This window comes from Opisthocomus hoazin, chromosome 3 (assembly GCF_030867145.1).
Source record: "Opisthocomus hoazin isolate bOpiHoa1 chromosome 3, bOpiHoa1.hap1, whole genome shotgun sequence".
NCBI lineage: Eukaryota > Metazoa > Chordata > Aves > Opisthocomiformes > Opisthocomidae > Opisthocomus > Opisthocomus hoazin.
Genome location: NC_134416.1, coordinates 86,518,439 through 86,544,679, shown reverse-complemented (window position 1 = coordinate 86,544,679; position 26,241 = coordinate 86,518,439). Strand labels below are relative to the sequence as shown.

Below are 26,241 nucleotides of genomic sequence, written 5' to 3'. Positions count from 1 at the left end.
CACGAATCAGAGACTGAGAAGTACGCGTGAACAGCGCATGGACAGTGCATGCATCCAATCACGTTAGAGCTATCGTGGCAAGGAACTATATAAACACGGGTTTGTAGCGCAATAAATTGGCTTTGTCTGATCATATCTATTGTATGACGAGTCCTTAAGCCCACCGCGACACAAACAGATCTCTGAAATCCCAGGGCATGCCACATTAGATACGAAAATTAAGAGTGGGTTTTCTAAGGTGGGAGCTAATGACCTTGTTAGGACTGTAGTGACTAGTGGCTCTGGTACTAGGACTTTCAGTGGCTTTGCTAGAGCTAGAACTTCATCTGTAATTTCATCATAAAGATTGTGTCTTCCTTTGAGCATCATCTAATGCTAATGGTTGCTTGCTCAGCTATTGTACAAATCCAGACTCCACATTAGTTCGGTGCTGGTGTTTGCCCTTGGCTTCTTCAGGCCTTTGTGCATTAATTAAATATTACATATATGTTTGTGCATTCCAGTGGCAGCTCAGCAACTTTCCATCTGTCCTGCTGGGTAGGATGACCTCTTCCTTTTTATCCTTAGAAGCCCTTTACCGTCAGCAGTTCTTCACACTTGGAGTGAACAGGTGTTTCTAAGCTTATGTGGTTTTTGTGTGTAACCTTTTCTGTTCATTTTTATCACACCATATGGTATCACACTGAAATAAAGCAGGCCTTCTCCTAAATAAGGAGAGAACTCCATCATGGCAGAGCGTGTGCATAGGATGTAGAAACCCCTGCAAGTTGAGCGAGAATGAGCCGTGTGATGCTTCAGCAGCGTTGCTGAACATAAGAAGGCCAATAAAGGGCATTTTCTTTCCTTTCTTCTCCCCTCGGTTTGCTTTTGTTTGTGCAGCACTCATCACCTGGCTCTCTTGGGCTCATGACTGAAAGGAGTAGCTGGGATTGTTGCTTAAGAATGTGTTTATAGCTGCAAAACTAAAAAGGTCATCTTCTATTTTGGCCTGCAGGAGTCTCAGGCTGATTCTCCCTCCTCCTTGCCCTCCCAGTTTTGCTGATGTGCCATGCAGTAAGCAGAAATACGCAGAAATACTGTCAGCCTAGCACCCTGGAGCCCCTGCCATCGACCGGAGTCCCGCTGCACTAATTGCCTGGCAAACAGAAAATACTTGGGTATCGGTGTTTGAGTTGTGGCTTGCAGGTAGAAGGATTCTCCACCTGGCAGCAAACTCCTTTGACAAATGTCAGCTGTCCTGAGGTGGCTTTTGGGGCATTTTTTGGCAGTGAATACAAGCTGCTACCAAAGGGGGTACTGTGCTAGTGGCTGATCCCTCTGTTGTAGTCCATGCATCAAATTGTACGTATTTTCCTCTTCAAGTTGATCAGTTTGTTTCTGTGTGTGTAACACAACATTGATGTATGCATTAATCACCAGAGCAGCTGGTAATTAGTTAATTTATCTTTTGTCTCATTTTTATTCTCACTGGGATTCAGAATACAGTGGGCAGAGGAAATAGGAAGGAAAGGAAAATATTTTGAAAAAATTGCCAAGTAGAGGGGCATCCCTACAAAACATCACTGCCTAAATAGACCATCAAACAAATGAATCATGGTGTTTTGGTTAGAAGGACTAAACTGCTGACAAGAAGTGATGCTGCCTTGTTAGACCTGCATTTGTCTAGCATTTTCACCTGGACAGTGCCATTCTGTTAGCCACAGCTTCTTCAGAGAAATGCTACAGCTCTCTGAGACAACCTTTGTATTGAAGAAACGTGGCTGAGAGGCTTCAACGCAATTTCTGATGTCCACCTATTTGTGCTGGAAGCAGGAGGGAACCTGTCCTGCCCACACAGAAACCCCCACGTTGTTTAGCTGAGGGGCTTAGGGCAGGCTTCAGGGGTGTCCCAACTGGCATTGGGCATTTGCACAGTGCCCCAGCTTGGAGAAAGAAGAGGAAATCTTCTTTTCTGTGGTGTGAAAGATGCAGCCAAAAGCTTGCTTGCTTTTGGCTGCTTCATTCCAGCATCGCTTTTTGCTTTCACAAGAGATTGTTTGAGGGCACAGTGTCCCAAAAAAGACTCTCGGCCAGGTGATCTGTGACAGGGGAAGGCATGGTCCAGGGAAAAACATGGAAAGACAGGGTGGAGCCTCAAAGATTTTGATGCAGAAATGAATCTGTATCTCAGTACTCACCTTTTTAAAGGGGTCGTTGCTTTTGCCTCTTCCTTATGGACAATGGAAGTGGCACTCTTAATGGCAAAGGCTGCAGTGGGAGGAAATGAAGGTACAATTGGTTTCTCAAGCTTATACAAGAAGCCAGTGTGGGCTGGGAATAGGATGCAAGTTTGTTGATTCATTGTCAAATAACCAACTGTCTGACATCCCCTTCATTGATTTTGTTGTCCACTGTGCAATAAAATTATGCCAGGGTTTGCAGCCGTATAGTGAGGTAGTGAAAGCATTACGCTTCATTTTTTTCCTTATCTTTGAAAACAAAGCAAAGCAAGTAATTTTATGCAGGAATACTGTAGTATGTTCATTTTACATTATTTGTCCTGGAACTGATTAGCAGTGGCAGCTTTCACCATAATTACACAGATCATAATTAAACATATTTTTGTTTTATGAGCTGTGGCAAATTCAGATTCTCTGTAAGGTGGCTCTTAGGAATGAAAGCAATTTGCATGTTATAGTGAAGTGCATGTTACAAGAGACGTACTAGCAGATGGCTTCAGGTCTTGTTTGCATTCAAAATACATAGCACCTGCAAGCAAAAATGCGCTGGGATTTGTCCATAATAATTTGGGGTTCTTATCCACATGGAGTCAGTGTGACCCACTGGACCAGTTATTTAATTCCCAAATGTCCCCAGACGTGTCGGAGCAGCTCAGCTTCTGTAGTCTCTTGGGATCTGCTTGCAAAACCTCTGTCCGTTCCCATAATGGTTGGTGGTTCTTTTGTAGTACGGAGTACATGTGAAGCTGTGTGGAGTCACTGAAGAGCTTTACACTTGACCTGTAGGAATAGCTATAAGGATAGTGTCCTGCTAGTCTGTGCCCGAGAAAGGGGTTGCTCCTGTCCATCTCTGAAAGTTGTTTGGGATTGGGAGATGATAACAGAGTCATTAAAAAATGCAGAGGTTTGGATACCAAGTCTATTTTCAGATCTGAGTTGAATTTCATGGTTTTAGAATAGAAAGAGTTGGAAGAGGAAGGATAAACACTGTTGAAACAAAATCCAATGAAAAAAAAAGAAAAGCTGAGGTTTGGACTGAGTGAACCATTCAGACTAAGCCTCATGGAACATGTTTTTCCTGTTCCCCCTCTCATTTTGCTGTAAATAGGAGATCATTTGAACAGTGCGTGTAAGTGTCATATCCAAATACCTTCAGAGCACCTTTGCAATATCATTTCATAAAATTTGTCTGAAAAACAGAAACATGGACATCACTGTTCTTTAGCCAAGGAGCTGAGATACCAAGATGTTGTAAGCAATTTGTCCAAGGTCACAGAGGGAGACTGCAGAAGACTGATGATCTGACCGTGTTTTTCATGTGCTAAGTTCTACCCAATCCCTAAACTACAAGACTGTTTGCCTTACAAGACCACCTCTGCTGGTCTTCAGCTCTGCTGAACTTATCATGCCAGTTTCCTTTCCTAAAGCAGGTGAGGCACAACACCGCAATACTGCCCTGAGACAGCAGAGACGATATTCCATTTTTGAGTTCACCATGCATTTCGTGAACACTCGTATTTCCCAAATTCGGGGAAGTTGATGTTTGAATGTGCTTTCCTTTCCTGACCCATTTCTATACTGCAGCAATGCCAGGTACCAGTGACAGACAGCAGTAAACTCTAAGCAAGTTCAGAAGGTGAATTATGGTCATGTCTTCCACTTACCTAATTATTTTCTGAATCACAACCAAACTGAAGGTGTTCTCAAAGGCAATGAGTAAGTTAGAGGGAAATGCAGTGCGAGTGTCTGAACTGCCGGATGACTGCTGGGGGATCAAACCGTTCTCAGCTTCGCTTTCCAAATATGTGAGGTAGCAAACAGTGTCTCAGCATCAGGCATTCGAAGGGACGGCTTTTCAGTGCATGAACTCGTAGTTACAGGATACACACGTTTTGGGAATTCACCTGCTTGTTCGTGAATAATTCTGCATTCCCTGTTCTCCTAACATATATATGAAACAAGTGAGAATTTTGGATGAGCAACACATGCAAAATCAAGTCCTTTGGGGCAATACTTAACCTGAGGTGACCGACTCTATTCAACATAAACCTACATACATAGCCCAGCGTGCAGGGTGCTTTGCGTGGCTTAGTGAACGGCATGATTCTGCTGAGAGCATGCTTCAGCCCGTATTTCCGTGAGATCTGATAGCACCTAGTCTGATTTGTGAACGCCGCGAAGAAAAGTAAAGCCTTGCAATTTCTGCTGTGTGTGACATCTCAAGGTTTCAACTCCCAGGAGCGCCAGGTGAGAAGTCGGAGCTGCATCAGAATGACGCAGAACAAGTAGGTCAGCAGCTTCGTTGCATGCATCTTGTGTGTGTGTCTGTGCGCGTGTGTGTTTGCCTGCATTTGAGAAAATGGAAAACCATGGCACCGAATCCTTAAGTTTCTGCTCTGTCTTTGCACAGAAGTCTCGCTGACTGTTTCGTGTGCAGCTGAAGAGAATCAGGGCTGGTTTGGCCTCTTGTTGCAGTAAAACATGTGGCAACAGTATGTGGAAATGGTAAATAATTGCAGAATGAGTGAATTTCTTCTAACAGTGAGCAAGGGCTTTGACTAAAAATAAGGAGAATGGTGTTGTTCTTTGCCATGTTTCGTCTGCCCCAATTGCACTCCCTCTCTGCTTAGTGCCTGCAAAACTGATAGCTTGCTGAAGATTTAAAGGAGCAACACTCACATTCCTGTAATCGCGACCAGAACAGCTGAGTTTGTCATCTCTTCCTCGGGCTTTCCTTCTCAAAGCCTGCAAGCAGCAAGAATCCTTGCCCCTGCTCCCCCCGTTTCTCTGTGTCACAGGCATGGTTCTGAGCTGCTGCTTCGGCAGCTTGGGCAGCTTGGGCTGTTTACTGTGCCGTGAAAACAGCCGGCACGTTTTGGGGGCAGCTGGGCAGCAAGGGATTGACGGAGCGTCTGGCCAGAGATTATAATCCCCTTCAGGCTGGGGGAGCTTTGGAAGCGCGCTCCCCGGGCACCCGGGGCTGACGGGGCTGCTCTCCAGAGTAGCTCAAATTTGGGCGGGGGGCAAGGGAGACAAAGAAAGGGGGTATTCATCCCCCAGAGCAGCAGTCAAAATGAATTTAGACTGTGTGCGCTTCTCCGGCAGACTCTGGTCAGCCTCAGCCGAGGACGATCTGTCCCGCTGCGGGGGGCTCGGGCTGAAGTCACCAGGCAGTGCTGGACATGGTCACGGGCCAGGACAGGCACCTTCTTTGTCTTCTGAAAGAAGGAAATGGGGAGAAAAAGCAAGAATGAAAATCGGGAGGAAGGGAGTTGGTTTTCCTGGGGCACCCGAAGCAGAAGGGCCCCACACCCCCAGAGCTGAAGCGGCCTGCGGAGGTGCGGGGTGGGGGGCAGCCCGCTGGCAGCCCGCCCCGTGTCTGTAAAACATTCGTTGCGGCGGGACAGGCTGCCATGCCGCCCAAGCACGAAGGCGAGATCGCTGTGTTTGCCCGGCTAGCGAACGGCAGCTCGTCCTGCCAGGGGCCCAGGTGCCGGCGGCCGTGCCCACCGTCCCAGGGCGCTGCGGCCTGAGCGGGGGCTTGCCCCAGTGAGGGGGGCATGGGAGAAGTGAAGGGACTCTCTGCGCTTCTGGGGTGCACACATCCGGCAAGGTGGCCAGAACTGTACTGGGCTCCGCTTTGCGGCCAAACACGGCTGAGGCTGAGTCTCGCCACGGGCATGGCGGGAGCGGGGGCACGCCGAGCATCCTCCGGCCGAGCCCGGGTGGGCTGGCTGAGGAGCGGGGTCGCGGAGGGCAGCAGAGCTCAGGCAGCGCGTCTGCCTGCGCTGCCTCCCGCCTCCCCCCTCTCCCCCAGCCCTCCCCTTCATCCCTGTCGTGTGTGTCTGTGTGGCAGCTGAGCGCTGAGGCGAGCCGGAGCGGATGGCGGATTGCTCGCACGCCCGGCAGCCTGGGATGCTCGCTTTTTCTTCTCCTGGCTGCAGGCAGGGCTCGGTTTCAGACATGAGTGGCGAGAAACCTAAAAAGAAAGCTTTCTACCTAGTGAGGATGAAGCCCCTGAAGGAGCCCACCGCCACCACTAACAACAATGTCTCTTTTGTGATACACTGTCACATAGGCAAGGAGATCAAACACATTTGCAGCAACTGCAGTCGCGGGGAGGAAGCCCGTGACGGTGAGTGCCGAGAGCCCGTGGGTGCAGAGGAGAGGCAGGGGAGCGCGGTCGCTTGCATGGGGGTGTGTGTACATGTGTGCGCTCCCGCCGGAGGCTGGGATGCTTGGCTTGCCCCTCCGCAGATCCCAGGGAAAGAGGAGAGGGAGCACGGGAGGAATGCGCTGGGCATCGATTCAGCGTGTCGATCGGAGAGATGCCAAGAGGGACAGGTCCCCTCATTTGCCACAGAAGCTTTGTGCTAACAGTTAAGGAACCAACTCTTTTTTTTCTCCTTTTTTTTCCCCCAGTTGCTATAGAAATTGCTGTGTGTATCGACTGTGTTTTGTTACCGTCCCCGTGAATTGTAGATCAGGGTTTTCTGCCTTGATACATCAACTTTTTCCTCGTCGTGCTGCAGTAGAGTTTGCTTGACTCAACTCAGTATTGGAAGGACTGGTTTACCTAGAATCCATCTAGTGTAATTTTCACCATGCTATCAAATGCATGGGGGAAATTGTATTTTTATCGGAATTAATATAGTGCTCTTCATCAGACAACTGTTCTCATCCCTTCCCCCTCTCCTTTTGGGACTAAGCAAAACCTCCAGAGGGTATTCAGAGAGTGACGGTGTAATCAATCACAGGCGTTGCTACAGGTAAGTATATGCTTTTTATGTTTCTGGGAAAGCAAATGTTTGAAGGCAACACTGACAGATGATTTGGAATTTGCCAGAGTCAGCAATTAGGAGAAGCTGAGAACTAGAAGGAGCATAAAAGCATTGAGGCAAAAAACAGCCTCACGGATGTTACCCCACGTTCTTGTTCAATGTTGTATTACTTCATTTTGCTGTGTGGTTTTACACGTTACTTGGGGCTGAAGGCACTTGACTTGGGACTCCCTGTTAACTGATGTTGTAGACAGATCTCATTTCCTGAAGGTCAAGGAAAGGCTTTTTTTGGGATAAATGTGAATATGAAATTGTTACCATTTTCTGAGCTGCGGTTCTCAGTAGTTGTTGGCACTTCATTTTTTCAGCTTTTGTCGCTGAGGCTGATTTTTTTTTTTTTAATTAACCAAAGCTGCTTTCGTTTGCTGTATGCAAAAGAACAAAATATTATTTGGGATCTGATGGTTCTTTGTCCACCATAGGTCTGCAGTTTAATGAAGTAACTGTGGCTTTGCTAATGTCTCTTCAGAATGAGCATCCTGCTAGAGTGATTATAGTTTCCTCTGATTAAACTGCAGCTAAAGCTGAAGAGAATTGCTTTCAGTAGAGAGGGAGAAGATAGCCTAAGAAGCCTGGAAACCCACCATGGGTTAAGCACTCTTACTGCTTATGCCACTACAGCAGAGGGAAAAATCTGATGAATGCTATGCAAAATGTTGAGTGTTTTCTTTCCTCTTATGTGCTGCTGATGACAGCAAGCCCCACAGATGTTAAATGAAGGGCTATGTGCAGCAGCAGCAGGTACTTTACGCCGTTAGTGTGGTTTATTTATCCTTAAAAGCAAATTAAGCCATTTGGTAAAAATATGTTTTCCTGGATTAATTGAATTGACCTAAAACTCAATTGCATCAACATCTTTTGCTGGGGTTTTTTTGCAACCTTGTACTTGAAATCTTATATAGCAATAAAAGAACATTGCTTTCCTCCCTTTTTAATGCACACGTGTGTGCATGGATGCTTCTGAATGCGTAACTCCAGTTGCTTGTACCTCTTAACAGACTAATAGGTATGTATTTAAGGACTTTACTTCCTTTTTTATGTTTGGTTATTTAGCTTCAAACCATTAGATACTCTGAGGGCAGGGTATGCCTCTTGACAGGAGGTAATCTAGTTAACCCTAGAGGCAAAGAATAGAGCAGAGAGGCTTCCAGCCAGCAGGCTTCCAGAGCATCTCATCCGTCCATTTTCACCCCATCCTTCTGTGGGGTAGGATTTCATTCCACTCCATGCAAATAACTTTTGTGGTCATCATATAATAAGTCTGTAATACCAGTACAGCCTTAATCCTTTCTTTCCCACCAGCATGCACAGCTATGAGTTTCTTTCAGACAGTAAAGAAACTGTAGTCCTAGCTATGCTGACTGAACATACTCACTGGCTTGACTCTGATACCTTTTTCAGGACTAAAAATGCCAGTGTTTTAATGCCCTGGTTAATACCTGTTCTAGACCTTTTGGGGTTTGGAGGGGAAGGATGATATAATGAACTGAAATTATGATGTGATCATAGTATCATCAGGACAGGTCAGGCAAAAACCTATGACCAGCCCAGGTATGGAGAAACCTGTAGGGATCTCAAGATGTCCATGCATCCTCACAGCTGCACAGCCTAAAGAGCACACAGAAAGATGACCACTTAGTACTTTTTATAATGGAAATGTGCATAACTTTGCAATGTGGACACCCCCACCCTCCTATTCAAACCTATATGTAGTTTATACATGGTCTTGCAGGCCTGAAACTGCACTAGTGGACCCAAAAGTACTGTGTGGGGTCCTGTGACCTGAGCAACTATTCTAGTTGTTGGAACTGCATACAAAGACTAGGATTCAGTCCTTATAACATAGGCAAGCCAGTGGACTACATTGATTTAATGCTGAAATACCCTCCAAATCCAGTTACGAGTCCTAGATTCTAGTCATCGTTGTACTCTGCATTCTCATTGTACTACTGCACCGGCAGAACTGGAGAAGGAAAATTCATGCTGAAACAGAGGGAAATCCTTCAAAGACCACTAACTAATCTTGCAAAAGTCATGACTAGGAGAATAGCAGAAGAGATAACTGTGAAACCAAAGGAAGAGATGGAGGCAGGTGCCGAGTCGTATGATAGCTTGAAAGGGAAGTCATGTAATTCAGAGAGAAGTCAGGGGAGGAATTTGGACATGGAGATGGGCTTGCTGAAGTAAGGATAAAGGGACTTGGTATGGATGCAGCATTTTGATGAGGTAAAAAATAAGAAGTGAGAAGCTCAAAGAGAAGCAGGAGGTTAGAGTAATGCAGATGGAAGTGGGAGATGCTTTAGCCATTGGACTGAAATGAGTGGATATATTTAGTGCTAATTTAGCTGGAAGATAGAAAACAGAGAGAGGGGTATATAAAGCACCGATACTGAGAGTTTGGGTGACAGAATAGCAGAAATGGTGTTGGAAATGGAGAAGTGGTGAACTGTGTGTGAGGGAAGAATGAGGTGTGTGGTTTCATCCTGAGAAGTTTGGGTGGCCACAGGACACCCAGGACAAGATGCCAAAGAGGCAGTCAGACATGGCAGACTGACCCAAGAGGGAGAGCTCAGGTGTGGAAAGATACAAGTCACCTCCAGCAATAAAAGAGCAATCGAGGCTGAGCTCTGAATGCTGCCGGAGGAGGGCTGGGAGGGAGATGTTGGGAGAAGCAGGGTGGTGAAAAGTCCCCAGAAAAGACAGACAAGAAGTGAGGAGACAACACAAGTGGAGGTATTTTGAAAGTGCCAGAAGCATGACGAGGAATAAAAATACTTTCTGAACTTAAAGGTGGGAAAGTGGTCGATAAGCTTGTAGAGCAGAAGGAGCTAGAACGACAAGAGATCCCGGTGCGCTGGGACTGTGCAGTGCTGAACATCTCCTGGTACGTACAGAGCACTTCTCAGTGTACTGATTTCAGTGGCCTCTGGGTGGGTTGTGGTGGTGCTGGGTCATAGCAGATGACATGACAGATGAGCAAGGGAACAGTAGCTAGAGGAACAAATACAGGGCAAAGAGGTTTGGCTGGCTTTTGTTTAACATGTTCGTGCACTAAAAACTGACTGCAAATCTCAGGCTCCTGCAGAAGTCTGAGCCTGGATCTGGAACATGGTTTAGACATATCTCTGCTTTAGTGTGGCTAGAAAGAACTATAGAGGTTTCAAAGGTATCCAGAAATGGCCTAAGAGAAAGAGCGAGTGGAGCAATTGAAGTGGGATACTTTTGATTTTTATGCAGGGGATCTGACAAGAAAACTTAAGTGGGAAGCAGTTACCGAACAGTGCATTGGAAGAGGGGGACTGCACAGAGAAAAGTGGTTTTTATCAGCGGCAGATGAGGGTTCTCAGCTCAGTTCCCACCTCTGCAGGGGATCTCTGGGTGCCTTTGGACATGTCCATCCATATGTGTCTCTGTACTGAAGTTCCCTGTCTGTAAAATGGAGATAATGGGATTTCCTTTCACCTGCCTGCTGGTCTGTAAATAGACTCTGAGTCCTGGGGAGGGGGAGGCGGGTCGGAGGCTGTCTCTTGCCGTTTGCATTCCTAGTGCCAAGGACTGTGGGGCTCTGGGTTTTTTGGGTCTCTAGGTACAACTGTAGTGGAAATATAAATAATATTAACAATAAACATACCCAAAAAGGTTTCATTCAAAGCTCAAACCCAGTCTGCCTATTGTATGTTCCTATACTAAAGGGTTTTGCTGGTTAAGCAGAAATGATTCGTTATCTTATATTTGCATGAAGATCAGTGTGGACTGAGATACTGTTGCTGTAGGAATTCCCGCACTTGTTTTTCTGCTGCAGTCCTTTTTCTAGAGCTTCCAGATAAGTATCTTTTCCAAATGGAAGGGGGGGTCTTGGGGGTGTTGTGTGCGGTGGGTGGGTGTGATTCCCGCCTGGAATTGAAGACTGTTATTTTTTTCAGTGAGGAACTTTGAGAACATTTACTTTCTCATCACTTAAGAGATTGTCTCTGAGGTGATTATTTTGCTTCCCACAAAAGTAGTTATTAAATGAGATAATTATGTTCTAGACAAGCCATAAGCCCTGCAAGAACTGTGTATAAAAAGAAGTTTTCCTCCACTAGTTCTCACATTATTTCAGACGGTAGCTGCTCTTCCATTACCATCTCTAGAGCGAGCGCAGTATGTGGGTATGAGACATTGCAGTCACTTGCAATTGTACCTGTTAAAAATCCTAAAATATTTTGGAGGAGAAAAATTAGACTACACAGAATGAAAAGTAGGCAAAAAAACAGCGTACCTGGTCCTGCTGTGAAGTGTGGGAGCTGAAAAATATGTTTGAGGTTTCAACAGCTGATATAATTATTCAGTGTGTGTCTTTAGTCTCTGAGGGATAGTTACTTTAAAGAAAGAGCAGGGAAAGAAAGGCATGAGCTTACATTGCAGAGTGAAATACATCTCCTTGAAAGCACAGATCATAAAATAAAATTGGTTTCTTTTTGTCGGTTGAACTCTGTAGTGTTTGATTTGGGTGAATACGGTGCTATGCCAGAGACAGTTGATGAGGTCGAACAAAGATACTCTGCATCCTGACAGGCTGCCAAGGGGCCAGGCGGGACACTTGGCTCCCACCGACATTGCTTTCTGCTCGGGAATGTAAGAGCCCGGGCTGAGAATAAATGAGCCTTTCTGGGAAGAAGGTGTAATTCCTACTCACGGTAACTTCCAGATGGCAAAATCCCAAGGCGGGCAGGACACAATCGTTTATCTCTCCTTTACAAGAGACCATCAGTGTGTCTTGCATGTTAAGGACTAACAGAAACTTATTGGTTACCTGTGTTTTGTCCCGAGATCAGAGACTAACAGCGGCTAACAGGGCTGCACTGGGCTGGTGTGGCTGGGCATGGCCTGCAGGCAGGGAGGAGAGGGGGGGAGGAAGAGGAGAGTAAGAAGAAGGTCAGTTTGGGTTATGAGGGAGTGTACCTCTGGCTTACGTGCTAAGACTAGCAAATGCGAACGGCTGGCCGGAGATATGTGAGGCTTTCCTTAAACACCAGCAGTTATTTCAGTTGGCTAGTCTGCTGTAAAAGGATGGGGAAAGAGAGGAGGGATATCTTCTACCTTTATGTCCCAGAATAACACTGAAGAAACACCACCAAGCCTGGGGCAAATCATTAACTACTCACTTCCGTCTCTGTAGTGACTGGCTCAGATCCTGTTAAACTGCCTGTAGCAAAAACTGCTGGCCACAGAATGAGCCAGTTGTGTACAATTCCAGGCAAGGCTGTGCTGACAACGGGAAGTTCACTGCCAGGCTCACACAGGCTGTCACCCACCCAGCAGAGCTCTGGGCTGACTCTGAAGAGCCCTGGAAAATGCCTTGGCCAAAATAGCAATATAATTTACATTATTGACTGAAACTGTAGGAAAAATATAGGTAATAAGCAGGGTCTTCACTTGCGTAAATTAGATAGTATGGGGGAAAAAGGTATACATAGTATCGGGTCAAGCTTATGCAAGCACTTGTCTGAGTCCCTTGTTTTCCAGTGAAAACTCCTTTGTCCCTACAGGAGAAATGTTAGCTGCTTTTTTTGGGAATTCTGTATGTCCATGTCATCGATTTGAGGAGGGTTAGGAACAAAACCAAAAAAAAGATGGAGTTGGTTACAATGGCTCAGCCCTCCTCGCATTTTTATTACACAGTGTTGACAGAAAGGACACGGGTAAGAGGACATCTCAGTTCTTCGTGTCTTTAGAGAGCAGATGGCCATCCTGTTTCAGCCCTGTCTCCTCTCATTGATTTATCTCCTTTTCAATGCTGTAACTCAGTTGTCATCTTTTGATAGCATCTTAGTATCCTGCTCTCTGTTCTGAGAACAAAGTTTAAAGTCTTGGGGTATGTAAGCCTCTTAAATACAAAGATTGGGGCAACACCGAATACACAATGAAAAATCAGTTCCTTGTTGGGAGTTCAAAAAAACAAAGAAAATGCCATCGAATATGATGAAAGCAATACAGTATATTTCCTGTATGTAACAATAATACTCTGCTCTATTTGTTGTCATCTTGAGTAGTATGCCTAGTTTTGATTCTTCTGTATGAAGCTACATATGTCAGATATACAATACAGAACTAGTTGATAAACCATGAAAGGCCCTAAGTTTTCCATGTATAAAGGGGGAGGCAGTGCATAAAAAGGGGCAAGGTGCAGAAGATGGCATAGATCATGGAGGACTAGGTTCTCTTCTCAGTCTGCTATTACCAGAGTACTTCGCACCATCTGATATTGACCTAGCTGAATAAGCTTGGTTTTCTGTACCTTTTTGCATCATCCCTATGTCCTTTTTTAAGCTTTGATCCTTGACCAGGTGGGCAATTAGTTTCCATTTCTGTGTATTGTCTTTTCTGAGTAGTTCCCTTACTTGCTTAGAGATGTTTCTCTTAGAGGATGGTTGGCATAGTTCGCCTGTTTCTTTTTTTAAACTTGAGATTCTTTAGAAGAAAATCAGATATATGGGAGTAATTCACTTTACACCAATTATTAGAATTTTATTCATTAGTATTATCACTGCCAGTCGGACCGAAGCAGCAGAAAAATACTGGGTATGTAGGGAAGAGATCAGAAGAGATATCTGATTTGGTATTCTGCCATGTGACAGCACTTCTTTTTGTCTCTCTTTGTTTCACTTTGTCTTTCTTTTAGTTTGTAATCAGTACTACTTATATCAGTTTGTGCTATTATAATACCTTCTGCCTCTGTTTAGAAACAAGAGTTAATATCATATTAAAAGCATCAGAGTTCATTTATGGGCTCCTTGACTGATAAGCAAAACCTATCCTTTTGAGTATACTGTTTTATATATAACGTTTTCATTGCTGCTACCTCAGCAAAAGAGGTAGACATTCTACGTTAATTTTTGTATTGTATGAATTTATTTCAGTGGCTGGTAGTAAATGTATAGCTATTCCCTTGTATCTCCTAAGATTGTCTTGTTTGGTATTGTCTGATTACAAATTTGGCTTCCTGTTGTTGTCACCTTATTCAAGCCCCAGTTAGCCAGAACATAATTTCAGGGGTACAGTAGAAGTGTGTGTGGTACCACCTTGCTAACAGTCTGCCAGGATGTCTAAAATTAATTGGATGTGTTTGTAGTCTGTTAAACCCATCATGCAGGTCTTGCCCATCTTCCCACATCCATTAGCCAGAACCCAGCGTCAGGGCACTGGGGCAGTTGCAGGGCAGCACCAGAGCGTACGGTGGTTCAGGCAGCCCTGGCTAGATGTGGCAGCTCGCTTTCTTAGAAACTGGAGGGACTGTGATGTTTGCCATTATCTAGATGGATGCAAAGGGGTGAAGCTGGAACGTACTTGGAGGCCCAGTTTTTCCTTTGTGAGTCTGATTTGCATGCTTCTCGGAAAATAATGATGTTTGTGTCATCCCTATGAGCTGGAAAACTGTCCTCTTGGTGGTTTTTGGCTCTTGTGAAGTGACATGAATTTTCACTGTTCTGTTGCTTTTAGTCTCCCTGTCTTAGGAAGGACTGGGCAGAAAGGAATAAGGTGATGTCTGATCTTGTCGCTGTCGTCTCTCCCTGACTTTCCTGGCTTTGGGTCAGCTTACTGAAGACGAGGCAGATCTAGCAGAGCCTCTGCCTTTGGATGAGACTCTTAGATTCAAAAGAAGATTAATTATTTCTGTTGCTCTGAAAAACAATGAACACATGGTATTAATTCAAAGATAAGATAAAATCAGTTGTTATGAAACCCTTGCTCTAGCTTCTTGGAACCGCTATCATTCTGTCTTAGTTACGCCCAGGCCACCCTATCTAAAAGATACCCTCAAAACCATGGTGCTCAGCAGCCACCATGAAGATGTGCTGTTGAGAGAGATCTCCTGGACAAGCACTGTTCCTCCTCGAAGGGAAGCCCCTGATCCCAAGTAGGAAGAACCACAAATAAGAGATGACCAGACCTGACTGACAGCCTCTGCAGATTTTCTCTGCATAGATAGTGGAAATTCTGAAGGTTTAAATATACGACTCTGGAGTAAAAGCCAAACATTTCCACAGCTTCCCCACCCCCCAAAAAGTAAAACTGTGTCCAAAATGTCCAAAGAGAAGAAGAGGTTTCTGCATCTGTATGCTTTATAGCATGCTAGTCAGGACGTGGACTGGGAATCAGAGACACACAGGCTCCAAGACCGTGGTTTGTGTAACTGAGATCACTGTGGTATCCATTTCTTTGCCCATATCTAGGAGGGGCATTTGATCTCAACTCCTTACTGGATATCCACAGTCAAGGGTTGCAATTTAAAGTGTACATCCTTTTGTGCAGGGAGGGCCCAATATACCTCTTCCTTGGGACATTTTTGAAAGGTTGTAAGGTGTACTGCAAGTCTTCTCTTTCCTTCTTCCTGCCTCGAGCTGTGCAGCCCAAGACTAGAACAACGGGCTTAGTGCTATAGTTCAGCAAATGCCCTCCCCTGTTACTGCTTAAGAGAAGGATCTTGCCCTCTGTCATCTTTTGTATGACATTTTTCAGACCATTAGTCTAATGGCTTTGTGCAATAGGAGTGCAGGGAATAAAATTAAAATGGAACCAATTATTTAATTTATCTTGGGAGATTTTGGTAGCAGAGAATTATTTTTATTTCACCTTGCCTCCTAAGAAAAGTTCATTATCTGTTTGAAAAAAACATAGAGTAATGGTATTTTAAATCTTTCCTTTAAAGGTCTGGAAGCACAGAAGTGTAATGATGGTAACACTGAGAATGTCAGGTCATTTCAAGAAAGGCCTAAGTTTTGTTAGAAATAGTTGATAACAATTCTTTATCTTCAGCAGTGGGCTGAGGAATGTGCAGCTGCAACACAAACACTGTTGTCCTGAGTGTTAGTTGTCCTTTTAACACAGATTCAAGAATCAACAGATGGAAATGTTGGTAAGCAGTCTTGAATGCATCGGGGATCTTCAGATAAATAATTAGAATACTCATTGACTACATCCTGACAAATGAGCCAGGCCTGGAAATGCCACTGTGGTCTACTGCATCCACAGTCTGTGTATTAGCAAGCTTCTCTGACATATATTTACATCCACATGGACCATAGCCATGGTCCCTAATGTCAGCAGTCAGTATCATAAGGATTATGGCACTGGCTGTATCTCTCTTTACCCATCCGTTGGGTGCAGCTGCTTTGACATTTCCAATATCGAGATAGCATCTGAAGCAGCATGTGCACAGCACCATTTTTTTTCTTTAACATGGAGACTTTGTCAACCTTGCTTTTGGTAAAGTAAATAAAAAATAAAATCAGTAGAAATGTTATTTCTTCTACGTCAGCTGAAATTGAACTGATATAAAGAGTATGGGTGTCATGCTGCTGTAGAGCTTTATAGCATCTTATCTTTCTCATTCTGCTTTCCAGTCTGCTTAAAATGTCAACACTGCTAAAAATTTAGATACACAGTTGGAACAGCAGTGCAAGTGCACAGACATGTGGATGGATGGACGGATGGACGAACAGTGAAAGCTATCTGAACCAGGACTGAACCAGTATTGAAAAACGTCTTCCCTCTCCTCCTCCTATGCACCAGTGTTGTGGTTTTGCCTCAATTTGCAACAAAGAACCACATAGTTACTCTCTCACTCCTTCCCCGGTGAGATGGGAAGGAGAATCAGAAAGAAAAAGGCAAAAAACTTGTGGGTTGGGATGAGCACAGTTTAACAGAATGGCAAAGGGAGAAGAAAATTACAGTCAATAGTATAGATGAAAAGCATATACAACATGCAATGTTCTCGCCACCCGATGCTCAGCTTCCTCCTGAGTAGCAAATTCCCCTCCTCCAGCCAGCTCCCTGCTTAAATACTGAGCATGACATCACATAGTATAGAATATCCCATTTGACTGGCTGTTGGGTCAGCCCAACCAGCTTCTTGTGAAAATTAACTCTATCCCAGCTGAACCCAGGTCAACCGGCAAAACGGGGTGCTCTCCTTATGCTAGAACAGGGGTTTTATTGAATAAATAGCTTTGAAATTTGGATTCAGCCTGAAGGAAAAGCCAGGTGCAGAGACTTGTGTGGAACTTAGGCTGTTTGAATCTCAATTGTACCCTGTTGAGAAATAGAAGAGGGAGATGACTAATGCTTTCATTAATATTTACAGCCCCAAAGTAATTGTCTGCTGGTTTATAGCCATAAGGGTGAGGGGTTGTCTTCCAGCGATCTGCTGTGGCACTTAAATTTGGATTTGCTTCCCTTCCTTTAAAGACATACCCCACCATCACCACCCCCCCCCGCCCCGGTCGCATGTATAAACAAGCTAGAATTCAGGAGGTATTTTATTTTCTTTTTCTTGTGTGTCTCATTAAAATAACGACAGCATTTTGCCTGCATTGTTTGACTCTAGTAAAGTACTCAAGTTAGTAATGTGGGTTTGGCTTTCAACACATTTCTGTCGTCTGAGTCAAACACTGTTTTCATCGTGAACTCAATATGCTTGTGCTGCACATGGAAGCCCATGAACCTAAAAGAAAATAGAGAGATCCTGTAGTTCCAGTGAACTGATCCTTCTTTCTCCTATTCAGAGAAAGTTGGCAGAACAGCCAGTTCACTAAGCAGCAAGACAGGCGTCAGTTCACTAACGCATTTTCTGGCATTGCATAGAGGTTCAAGAAAGATGCTTTTTGGTGATATTTTTCTCTGGGATTGTCTTCATTTGTTTTTGTTTCCCTCAGCCTTCTGTGTACATTGGGCCCTCCACGCTAAATACTGAACAAAAATGGCAAGCTCATATGAAGATTGGTGGTAATTTTAGGAATCAGCTGCTCTGAGCTAATACAGCTATTCCCTGTATTTAGCAGACAGATGAAGGTGGTGTTCTTTACCTGCTCTGATTGTTCATTTATTTCACATTTTTGCATTATTATTGGGGTTGTTGCATACCAGGCTCCATTTGAATATGTTTGTGTGTAAGTACCTGTGAGCACATCTGTTTTGTGTCTTGCTTCTTCATTTGTACAAAATTCTTGGGAGATTTGTCATTGTGAGCACCATCACAAACCTTACAAAACTTGAGGTACTCAGCCAGATGTCGTGGTTCAGGCCAGCCTCTGACTGTGAATTCAAAGCAAGTGCTGTTTAGGTAAGGAGATTTTTGAAAATCAGGTTTGTGTGGCAAAGACTCCAGTTCAGCTGGACGAGTGGATGTACAAGTTTGGTGAGCTGTCACTGCAACCTGACATTTGACTTTGACAGAAGGGGATCTGTGACACTTGTAGGATGTTGTACAGATACTTTGTCCTAAAGAGATCCATACCTAAAATTGAGAATGCTGTTCCCCATAGGTTTTATGGACAGAGGCAATTGATATTGTCAAAAATGCTCAGAAAGTCTTATGCTGTAGCGTGTTTGGGTTTTTTTGTCTGCTTGGTGGCAGAATCTTAATAACTTTGAGAGGAAACTTTCAGCATTTAGGGAAACTAGATTTCATCAGTTTGTTGCTTTGTTTCGTGCCAGCAGTGAAGGGGTGAAAAGAGATTACTTTAGTTTAATTGTAAGAAATGTCAGGTTTTGGTTGGGTTTTATCGTACCTCTGTATTGCAGTGAAATCTTGTGCAGATGCCCATCACAGTTACCTTCACAATGTTGTGAAATGAACTTCATTGCCAATTTCATGGTCAAGTGGCTTCGTATAGGCACACTCCATCGCACCGCTGAGGCACTCCGCTCGCATGCGCAGCTCACAATGTGCCACTGGGTCCTCTCTCAGACACCACAGAAAGGGGTCGTTCCCATCAATACAGAGGAAAGCACTCATTAAGACCACTTGCTGTAAGTCTCCTCTGCCAATTTATTTTTCTGTAGGTGAATTTTAGCATGCTGGAAAGGTCCTTTTTATAGCTTTGGCCAGTAAAGTCTGCTGACATCAGTAAGGAGGCACATTTTGGTATGCAACCAGCACTCCTCAGCCCATGTGGGAAGGACCACACATAATGCAGTTCATCTCCCCTCACTCCTCTTGCTCATCTCATTAGTCACGAGTGAAGGACAGAGGGCCTATGTTTTACCTTCATTTGCAAAGTTTTGATAGCCCCAAGGACAAAATATATCCCCAGTTCCCAAGATGGTTGTCCAGTCACTGGCTGGTTAGGTAAGGTAATCCTACTCCTTGTGACCTTTGCTGTTCACTTTGGTATGGTCAGGATTTCGCTTGTTTCTCTCTGCTAACATAATTTCCTTGCATAAAGCTGCTGGAACTATTTCAGTAAGTAGCTTTTTCAATGATCTTGTTTTCTTGGCTCCCTCTAGTATTTTTTTTCCCTTAGCTCTCATCTAAACTCTCATTTTCTGAGCTATTTCTGGTTGCTGGACTTGGAATTATTCATGAACTTGAAGCTACGTGTGCAGATCCTTCCTTTGACTGTAACATTTCTTAGGTAGATAGAGCCATTTGATTACCTGATGAGCTCCATCTTTTTTTAAAGGCAGCAGTTTTTAAAATCAGAGGCTTTCCTCTAAATCTACTGAGCAAGAGTAATAGCCTGCAGAGCTCAGCAACCATGAGACACCCTAGAACTTCATGCTAAAAAAAGAGGATGAACTAAAAAGAGGATGAAAAAAGTGAAATCATAGCTATGAAAACCACACAGAAATATTCCGTGTATTTTAGCCTGCAACCCACCATGACTTTAAAGTAGTTGTGGGTATTTTACTCCCATCCAAGTATTCATCTCTGAAACTCAAGCCTCTACCATAAGGGCCTAAACAGAAATTTTACCACAGCTGAGGGTCTAAAGTAACCATCATTTGAATCAGTAAAAGAATTCCTATTATAATGACAATCAGCAAAGACCATATGTAGCTGCACTTAGGTACTGAAAGCAGAAGTATTTAGTCCTTATTTTAAATTCCTGAACATGGATACAGACTGTCTCTTTTCAGAGTCCAGTGAAGCACATTTTTTTTGCTATGCTGTTAAGGATTTTTTTTTTACTCGTATTTATGCTCATTATAAATGTGCCGTTTGGTATAATTACTCTTTCCCTCTTGGCCAACTTCCTGTCGACTTCTTTAAAGAAAAGAAATGGAAGTTTCTTTTTCCCAGGAGAAGCAATAGAGTTTACAAGGGAATGGTTTGAACTTTCTAGCTCTTAAATGAGGTGCTTTGTTACTTTTCTCCTGGCCATTAAAGTGATTAAACACTTAACTTTTTATTTTTATGATGATAGTGGTAAGATGGTACCATTGTGCTTAGAAAGTTTAGTGTTTGTAATGCCTTTTCCTGAATGGGATTACTTTTAATAAGAGGACATGCACCTCTCGGGTCTCTGAATAGTCTAAAGATATGCCGTCTAAACTGCACGTTTTTAGTAAAATAAGTAAAAATATTAGGTATTCCTACTCATGACAACTTCAAAAGATAAAGACAAGAAAATTTTCAGTCCATCAGAAGTCCCCAAAGATATTAGAAGAATTTAAAATATTTTTTCTGAGCATTCTCACAATAAACAGCCAGCTTTTAGTAGTAGTGGTCTGTTCTTGGAAAGGCTGAACTCTATACTTGGGGAGAGTTTCCTTGATTCCCAATGAGGGGCTGGTAGAGCCAGCAGTGTGTGAGCAGCTGTGTCTCCTTCTGTCCACATGGCAATTAAGAAAATTATCACCCGGTAGCATGGGCCTAGCAAAAAGTGAGCAACAAGCCCATGGGCTTCCATGGATCAGATCCTTCTCTTGGATTGCTTTTATATTTTGCAGCTGAGTAGAGTTTGCAATTCACAGTGGTATAAGAGATAAATCCAACCATGAAAATGTAATCATTGCCAGCTTCTTCAGGAAGACACTTTTAATTGGTAGCAAGTTCTTCACTGGAACAAAACATAGGAATAAGTGCTATGAGCTATTTCTTCATCGGGTTAAATTTAGGAACTCAAAATATGTGGGCTTCAGTTCTGTTTTTTCTTGTTGGATGGGTTGAAGACTCTCCTGTAACAGGACTGCTTCTCTGCCATCCATAGCTTTGGCTTTCAGAAAGAACTTGAGCTGTGATGGATGAGACTTAACTCTAGACTTGAGGAGTTTGGGTATGACTCAAAGACAGTTCGGATTGCTGAACAAACCAATACAGCCAGGACCCCTGAATCACCGAATGGTAGGGGTTGGAAGGGACCTCTGTGGGTCATCTAGTCCAACCCCCCTGCCAAAGCAGGGTCACCTACAGCAGGCTGCACAGGAACTTGTCCAGGCGAGTCTTGAGTATCTCCAGAGAAGGAGACTCCACAACCCCTCTGGGCAGCCTGTTCCAGTGCTCCATCATCCTCAAAGTGAGCCGTGCTGCTTAGTCCTACACATGTGTCTTGGAGGAGTTACTGGTGTTGCCACTTTTTGCTGTCCACTTGTAAGGCAATGGTCACAGACACCACTACAGCTGTTTTGCCTGGTAGCATTTGTTTGTTACATGTAATGTTAGAGCCTTGAATTTAAAATAGTTCTGTGGGTATAACTTGTGCTCACCTTTCTCCGAATTTTTTGGTGTTGTGAGATTTTATCTCCTCTTGTAGGCTCTGCGAAATAAGTTTTAAGGAGTTTTAAAGAGTTGTATTTTTCTAATGCTATGTGCTAGGGGACACAACTAGTTGTGAGTAGGCAGGTCAATACTGTCTTATTGACAGTTTGTTTTCAGTCTCAGAAGCTAAATGGGTTGAATGTGGCTTCATCCAGCTCCCATTGTGATTGCGCTTAGAGGCTGCTCCACTCCAGGTTGTGCACAGTGGGCTAGGGCTTTCCAGTAGTCAGTTTCTGCCATGGTTACACAGAAAGGGCCAGGTTTGTTCAGTAGACGAGTTTTTAGTATGGTTGTGTGATGACAGTATGACAAGGATGCCTTGGAGGCTATGCCCTAGATGGGAAATTCTGCTGATAACTGCTGTTTATCGCAGGAGTTTTTTTATGGCAGTCCTTCAGAGGCTGAAACTTGTCTCCTTCCTGGGTGCCCAGCTAGCTCTGGTAACAGGGATCCATCTAACCGTTCATTTTCTCCTGCTTTCTGGGGAGAGGATCTAAGAGCTCTCCTCTCCTCTCCTCTCCTCTCCTCTCCTCTCCTCTCCTCTCCTCTCCTCTCCTCTCCTCTCCTCTCCTCTCCTCTCCTCTCCTCTCCTCTCCTCTCCTCTCCTCTCCTCTCCTCTCCTCTCCTCTCCTCTCCTCTCCTCTCCTCTCCTCTCCTCTCCTCTCCTCTCCTCTCCTCTCCTCTCCTCTCCTCTCCTCTCCTCTCCTCTCCTCTCCTCTCCTCTCCTCTCCTTTCTCTTGGACAGAAGATCCCTTACCAGAAGTGAAAGAAAGGGACAGGGAGAGGCAGTATCATGACTCCACTCTGTGCTCCTTTGTGCACAACTGGACAGAATCAGGCTCTCAACAAATCACAGCTGTGACTAACCATTTCTTTCAATCTATGAGTGAAGGAGAAGGAGGTTTGTGTTATTTAATTCAGGGTAAACCCCAGGCATAGTCTTGGCAAAGGATCTTTGTGCTGACAGATGAGTGCCTGAACTATCAGGAGCCATGCTTCCACTCATGCTTTCTGTAAGACCCACTAGATCTTGAATTCTTCTTTATAATAACAGTTTTAGTACAATAGATGAGGAGTGCTCTCCCATCCATCATAGTATGAACTTCAGTAATGTTCCCAAGGAAAATGGGAGATGTGAGCTTGAAGTTTCTCAAGAGGAGGATGAAAGTGACCCTGTAATTCTTCTGTCTCCCAAGTAAATGCTCTAGCTGCTCTAACAGAAAAGTCCTTGCATCTCATCCTACTTCCTCTGCTTTCTTAACAGCACAAGCTGTGCATCTCTTCCCTGCTTGCCATTTAGCAAGGGTAAATTTTCCCTTCCATTCAAGCTGAAATTTCTTACCAGAGCAATTCCCGGTATGTGTGGAATTGCCTTCCTGTAGCCCCAGGAAAGACAGGTTCTCTGGTTTGCTTCTGTTGGCCCTGTTTCTCTCTTGGTTGGCTTTTGGTTGCACTCCACTTGTAGTGGCTTCTCTGACTCCTGTTTTGAAGCTGCCCAGTCTCCACAAAGTGTGTGTGATGCCAAGGACAGACCTGTGGGTTCTGCTCCCGTCTACAGGCACCCAAAAGTGGGGAGCTGCAGTACTGTTTATTGGATTTAGCCCCAAATCTATATGTAATAAACTCTTAAGAGACTGAAAACTCAGTGAGTAGTAAGATCAATAAAGGATAGACAAAATAGCTGATATCAGTGAAATCTAACAATCCTTATTTTCTATAATTGCAGAGTTTATAGGAAGAGATTATGTCGCTGTTGATGACATAATCTGATAAAGTGCTTTTGTTGCAAATAAAAATCTTGTGTACTATGTTAAAATACAGAAAATACTTGGTGTTTTGCAAGTTTTCCTATCAATAAAGACATGTTTAGAGGGATGCATGCAGTGCAGTATAGTTTGCAGAGGTTAAAAAATGGCTTTGAGATTGCAGTCAGCATGAATAATTAATGTTTTACGTCAAAACGGGAGGAAGTTGAAAGCAGGGTCCTAAAGGGATTGGACTTTCAAAGCTACTCTTTTCAATTCTCTTCCAACAAGAGAAAAAAATACACTGAGAAAGAGAGATCGCAGCAGAGAGCAGAGCCGTACCACGGTCTGATACCTGTGCTGAAATGGACAAATGTAAAGGTGAGAGATTCAGTTTATGGATACAGGGCAAAGTGCTGCACACCTGGGGAGTGGGAATAATTGGCAGGGGTTTGGAAAATGTGAGTGCTGCTTAGTATGCAAAGGAAAGCTACTGACAGCCTCTTCGTGGCTCATAACCCACTACGCCAACCCAGTCAGTGCCATTGCAAATGCATGCATCCAGTGGGAGCTGTTGTCAACCAAAAGGTAATCATCCCCGTCTGGCAAGACTGCGTTTAGACTGCTGCATGCCATGCCTTGTCTTTCACTGGAAAACAGTCCTTCGAGAAGTTAGGAAAAGTTTAAATGGGCAATTCAAAGAGTAAAGGGAGGGCTGATGAAAATTAATTCCAGGTGCAAAGGGAAATTAAAGGGAAATAACTGAACAGATGATAATAGAAGAGCAGAAAATGAACCATTTTACTGAAAGAAAAACAAGGTGCTTTTTTAATTGAAAGTGTTCCCATTCAGGTAAAGAGAAGACATAAATGCTCAGCAATTAGATTAGTCATTTCGGTTTCCTGTCATTTCAAAAAAACACGTGATGCGTCTACGTCTTGTGTTGAACAAAGCTGCTAGAATAAGGTCTGTGCACTCTGAAGGATGTTCGGGGCGCAGAGTTCACAAGAAACTTTGAAACCAGAGCTTGTTGGAAACTAATCTGCAGAATAAAAACTGGTTAGATGTGGATTGGGAATAAGGTGTATTATGTGATTAATTTCTTATACAAAGTTATTGTCATTAAATAAAATGACACATTTAGTTAATTGCATCTTCAGGGCCAAGATCACTTTCAGCCTGTTACTACAGATTTGCACAAATATAACAGAAAGCACAGTGTAGCCATTGGTATTTCCTAGGAAGGCTTAAAATCTAACTTTGTGAAGTAAACTGCCTGTTAAGATAGTCATGTGTCTGATTACGAACAAGGAGTGTTGAGATATAATCTGAGAGAAGATGTCATGTGGTTACCAGTGAGGAAGGTAACATTAAAGACCATGGATGGGATGGGTGTGCTTCAGCCTTCAGTGTTGAAATTGCTGTGTACCCAAATGTGATGAGTGGGTTTTTTTTCTAAAATGAAAACTGGGTATACTATATATCAGCAACATTAATAGATGCCCTGACTCCCAGACAGACATGCGACTGACAAAACTGATTGTCATTCTCCGGGAATACTTAATAAGTTATGTTGTCTTTGGGAGGGCCCTTGATCTGCCTGCTACACTTCTCAAATCCAAAAAGTAGGTGACCTCTATGTTGTCTTTTACTGGACCTACTGGAAATGGACATCGTGCTGAAAGATGTGGGAAACTCATAAGAACGTACAGAAATGGTTTGAGATGGCCCGGCCTCTTTTATTCTTGGACTGGTAAATTGACTGTTTTGAAGAACTCCTTTTTGAACTGCTCTTCCTCAACTTCTTGATTTTGTCCGTGTCTGGTGTCCATGCCATACATTACAGCCCACAAACCTCAAAGTGATGTTAACCAAAAAAAAACCACCTCAAACCCAGGGTTAGCTTCAAACCAAAAAAAAAAAAGGGGGGGGGGGGGGGGTGTAAGAGAATAAATTAGCTTTTAAACCTTCTACTTCTGTGAGTCTGGATGGGGCTTTGAGCAGCCTGATCTAGTGGAGGGAGTGCCTGCTCATTCCAGGGGGGTTGGAAATAGGTGACTTATGATCCCTTCCAACCGAAACCATTCTATGATTGTATATTCCAATCATGTTTGTAAAATTTCTTTTGTATCACTTGGCTGTAAAATATTTTGATTTGTGGTGCTTTTTCACATTAAAACCACGAGTTTTGCTTAAGCCCGTCAGTCTATATGAACTTCAAATGTCTTACGGACCACAGTAAAATCTTGAGAGCTGTCTCACAGCCAAACAGCCTGTGAAAAGCTCTCAGGCATAGTTTCCCCCTTGCTGTTCTGGGATGACAGCTCGGACAGCAGAAAGTGGAAGGGGAGCGTGTTGCCCTCTTGGCATAAGTGCAGGTCCCAGTGTCTCTCTGCATCTCAGCAAGATCTTTCAGATCCTGGAATAAAATCAGAACGAGTTCCCAAAAGCATCGAGTATCAGCAGCAACTGTGACCCGTAAACATCACACTTGTGGCACCAGCCTCAAGATGAGACCTCAGCAGTGTGACTATAGGCACTAATGCACGTGGCAGGTCCTTGTCTCGGTTCAGCAAACCGATCAAGCTGGGACTGCTTTCCTCTTTGAAGACAAAAAAAAAAAAAAAAAGTGCAAGGCCTGGGTTGGTTTCCATTCGTGCAAGTACCACCTTTGTTGGGAACAGCAAGGGTGTGAAACCAGCCTACAGAGCCTGCTGTCAGCAGTGGGTGTCGCAGCCCACAGCCAGTCAATAGTCATTAGGAGCCAAAAAGGCAGGGAAACCTGGCCAACTCGAGCAAAAGATGCAGCAGCAAAGAAGAGCATAGAAATCTGGCATTTACTTCTTGCATCATGGTCTGCTTTTATTCTTGCTGTATTAAAACTGTCCTGGCTTTATACTAATGGGGTTCGT

General features: G+C 43.9%; 1 protein-coding gene across 10 annotated transcripts in view; it reads left to right on the top strand.

Annotated features, from left to right (window-relative positions):
• PHACTR1 (phosphatase and actin regulator 1) overlaps positions 1-26,241 on the top strand; it is a 413,139-nt gene that overhangs the window by 251,464 nt on the left and 135,434 nt on the right. Inside the window, exon 1 of one of the 10 annotated variants that reach the window (XM_075416937.1) lies at positions 6,102-6,354. The exons of 8 other annotated variants lie outside the window; for them this stretch is intronic. In XM_075416937.1, the coding sequence (XP_075273052.1) occupies positions 6,102-6,354 (253 nt within the window). Of the gene's footprint in view, positions 1-6,101; positions 6,355-6,464; positions 6,989-26,241 lie in introns of those variants that run through there. One more of the 10 variants, XM_075416939.1, reaches the window with a different exon arrangement.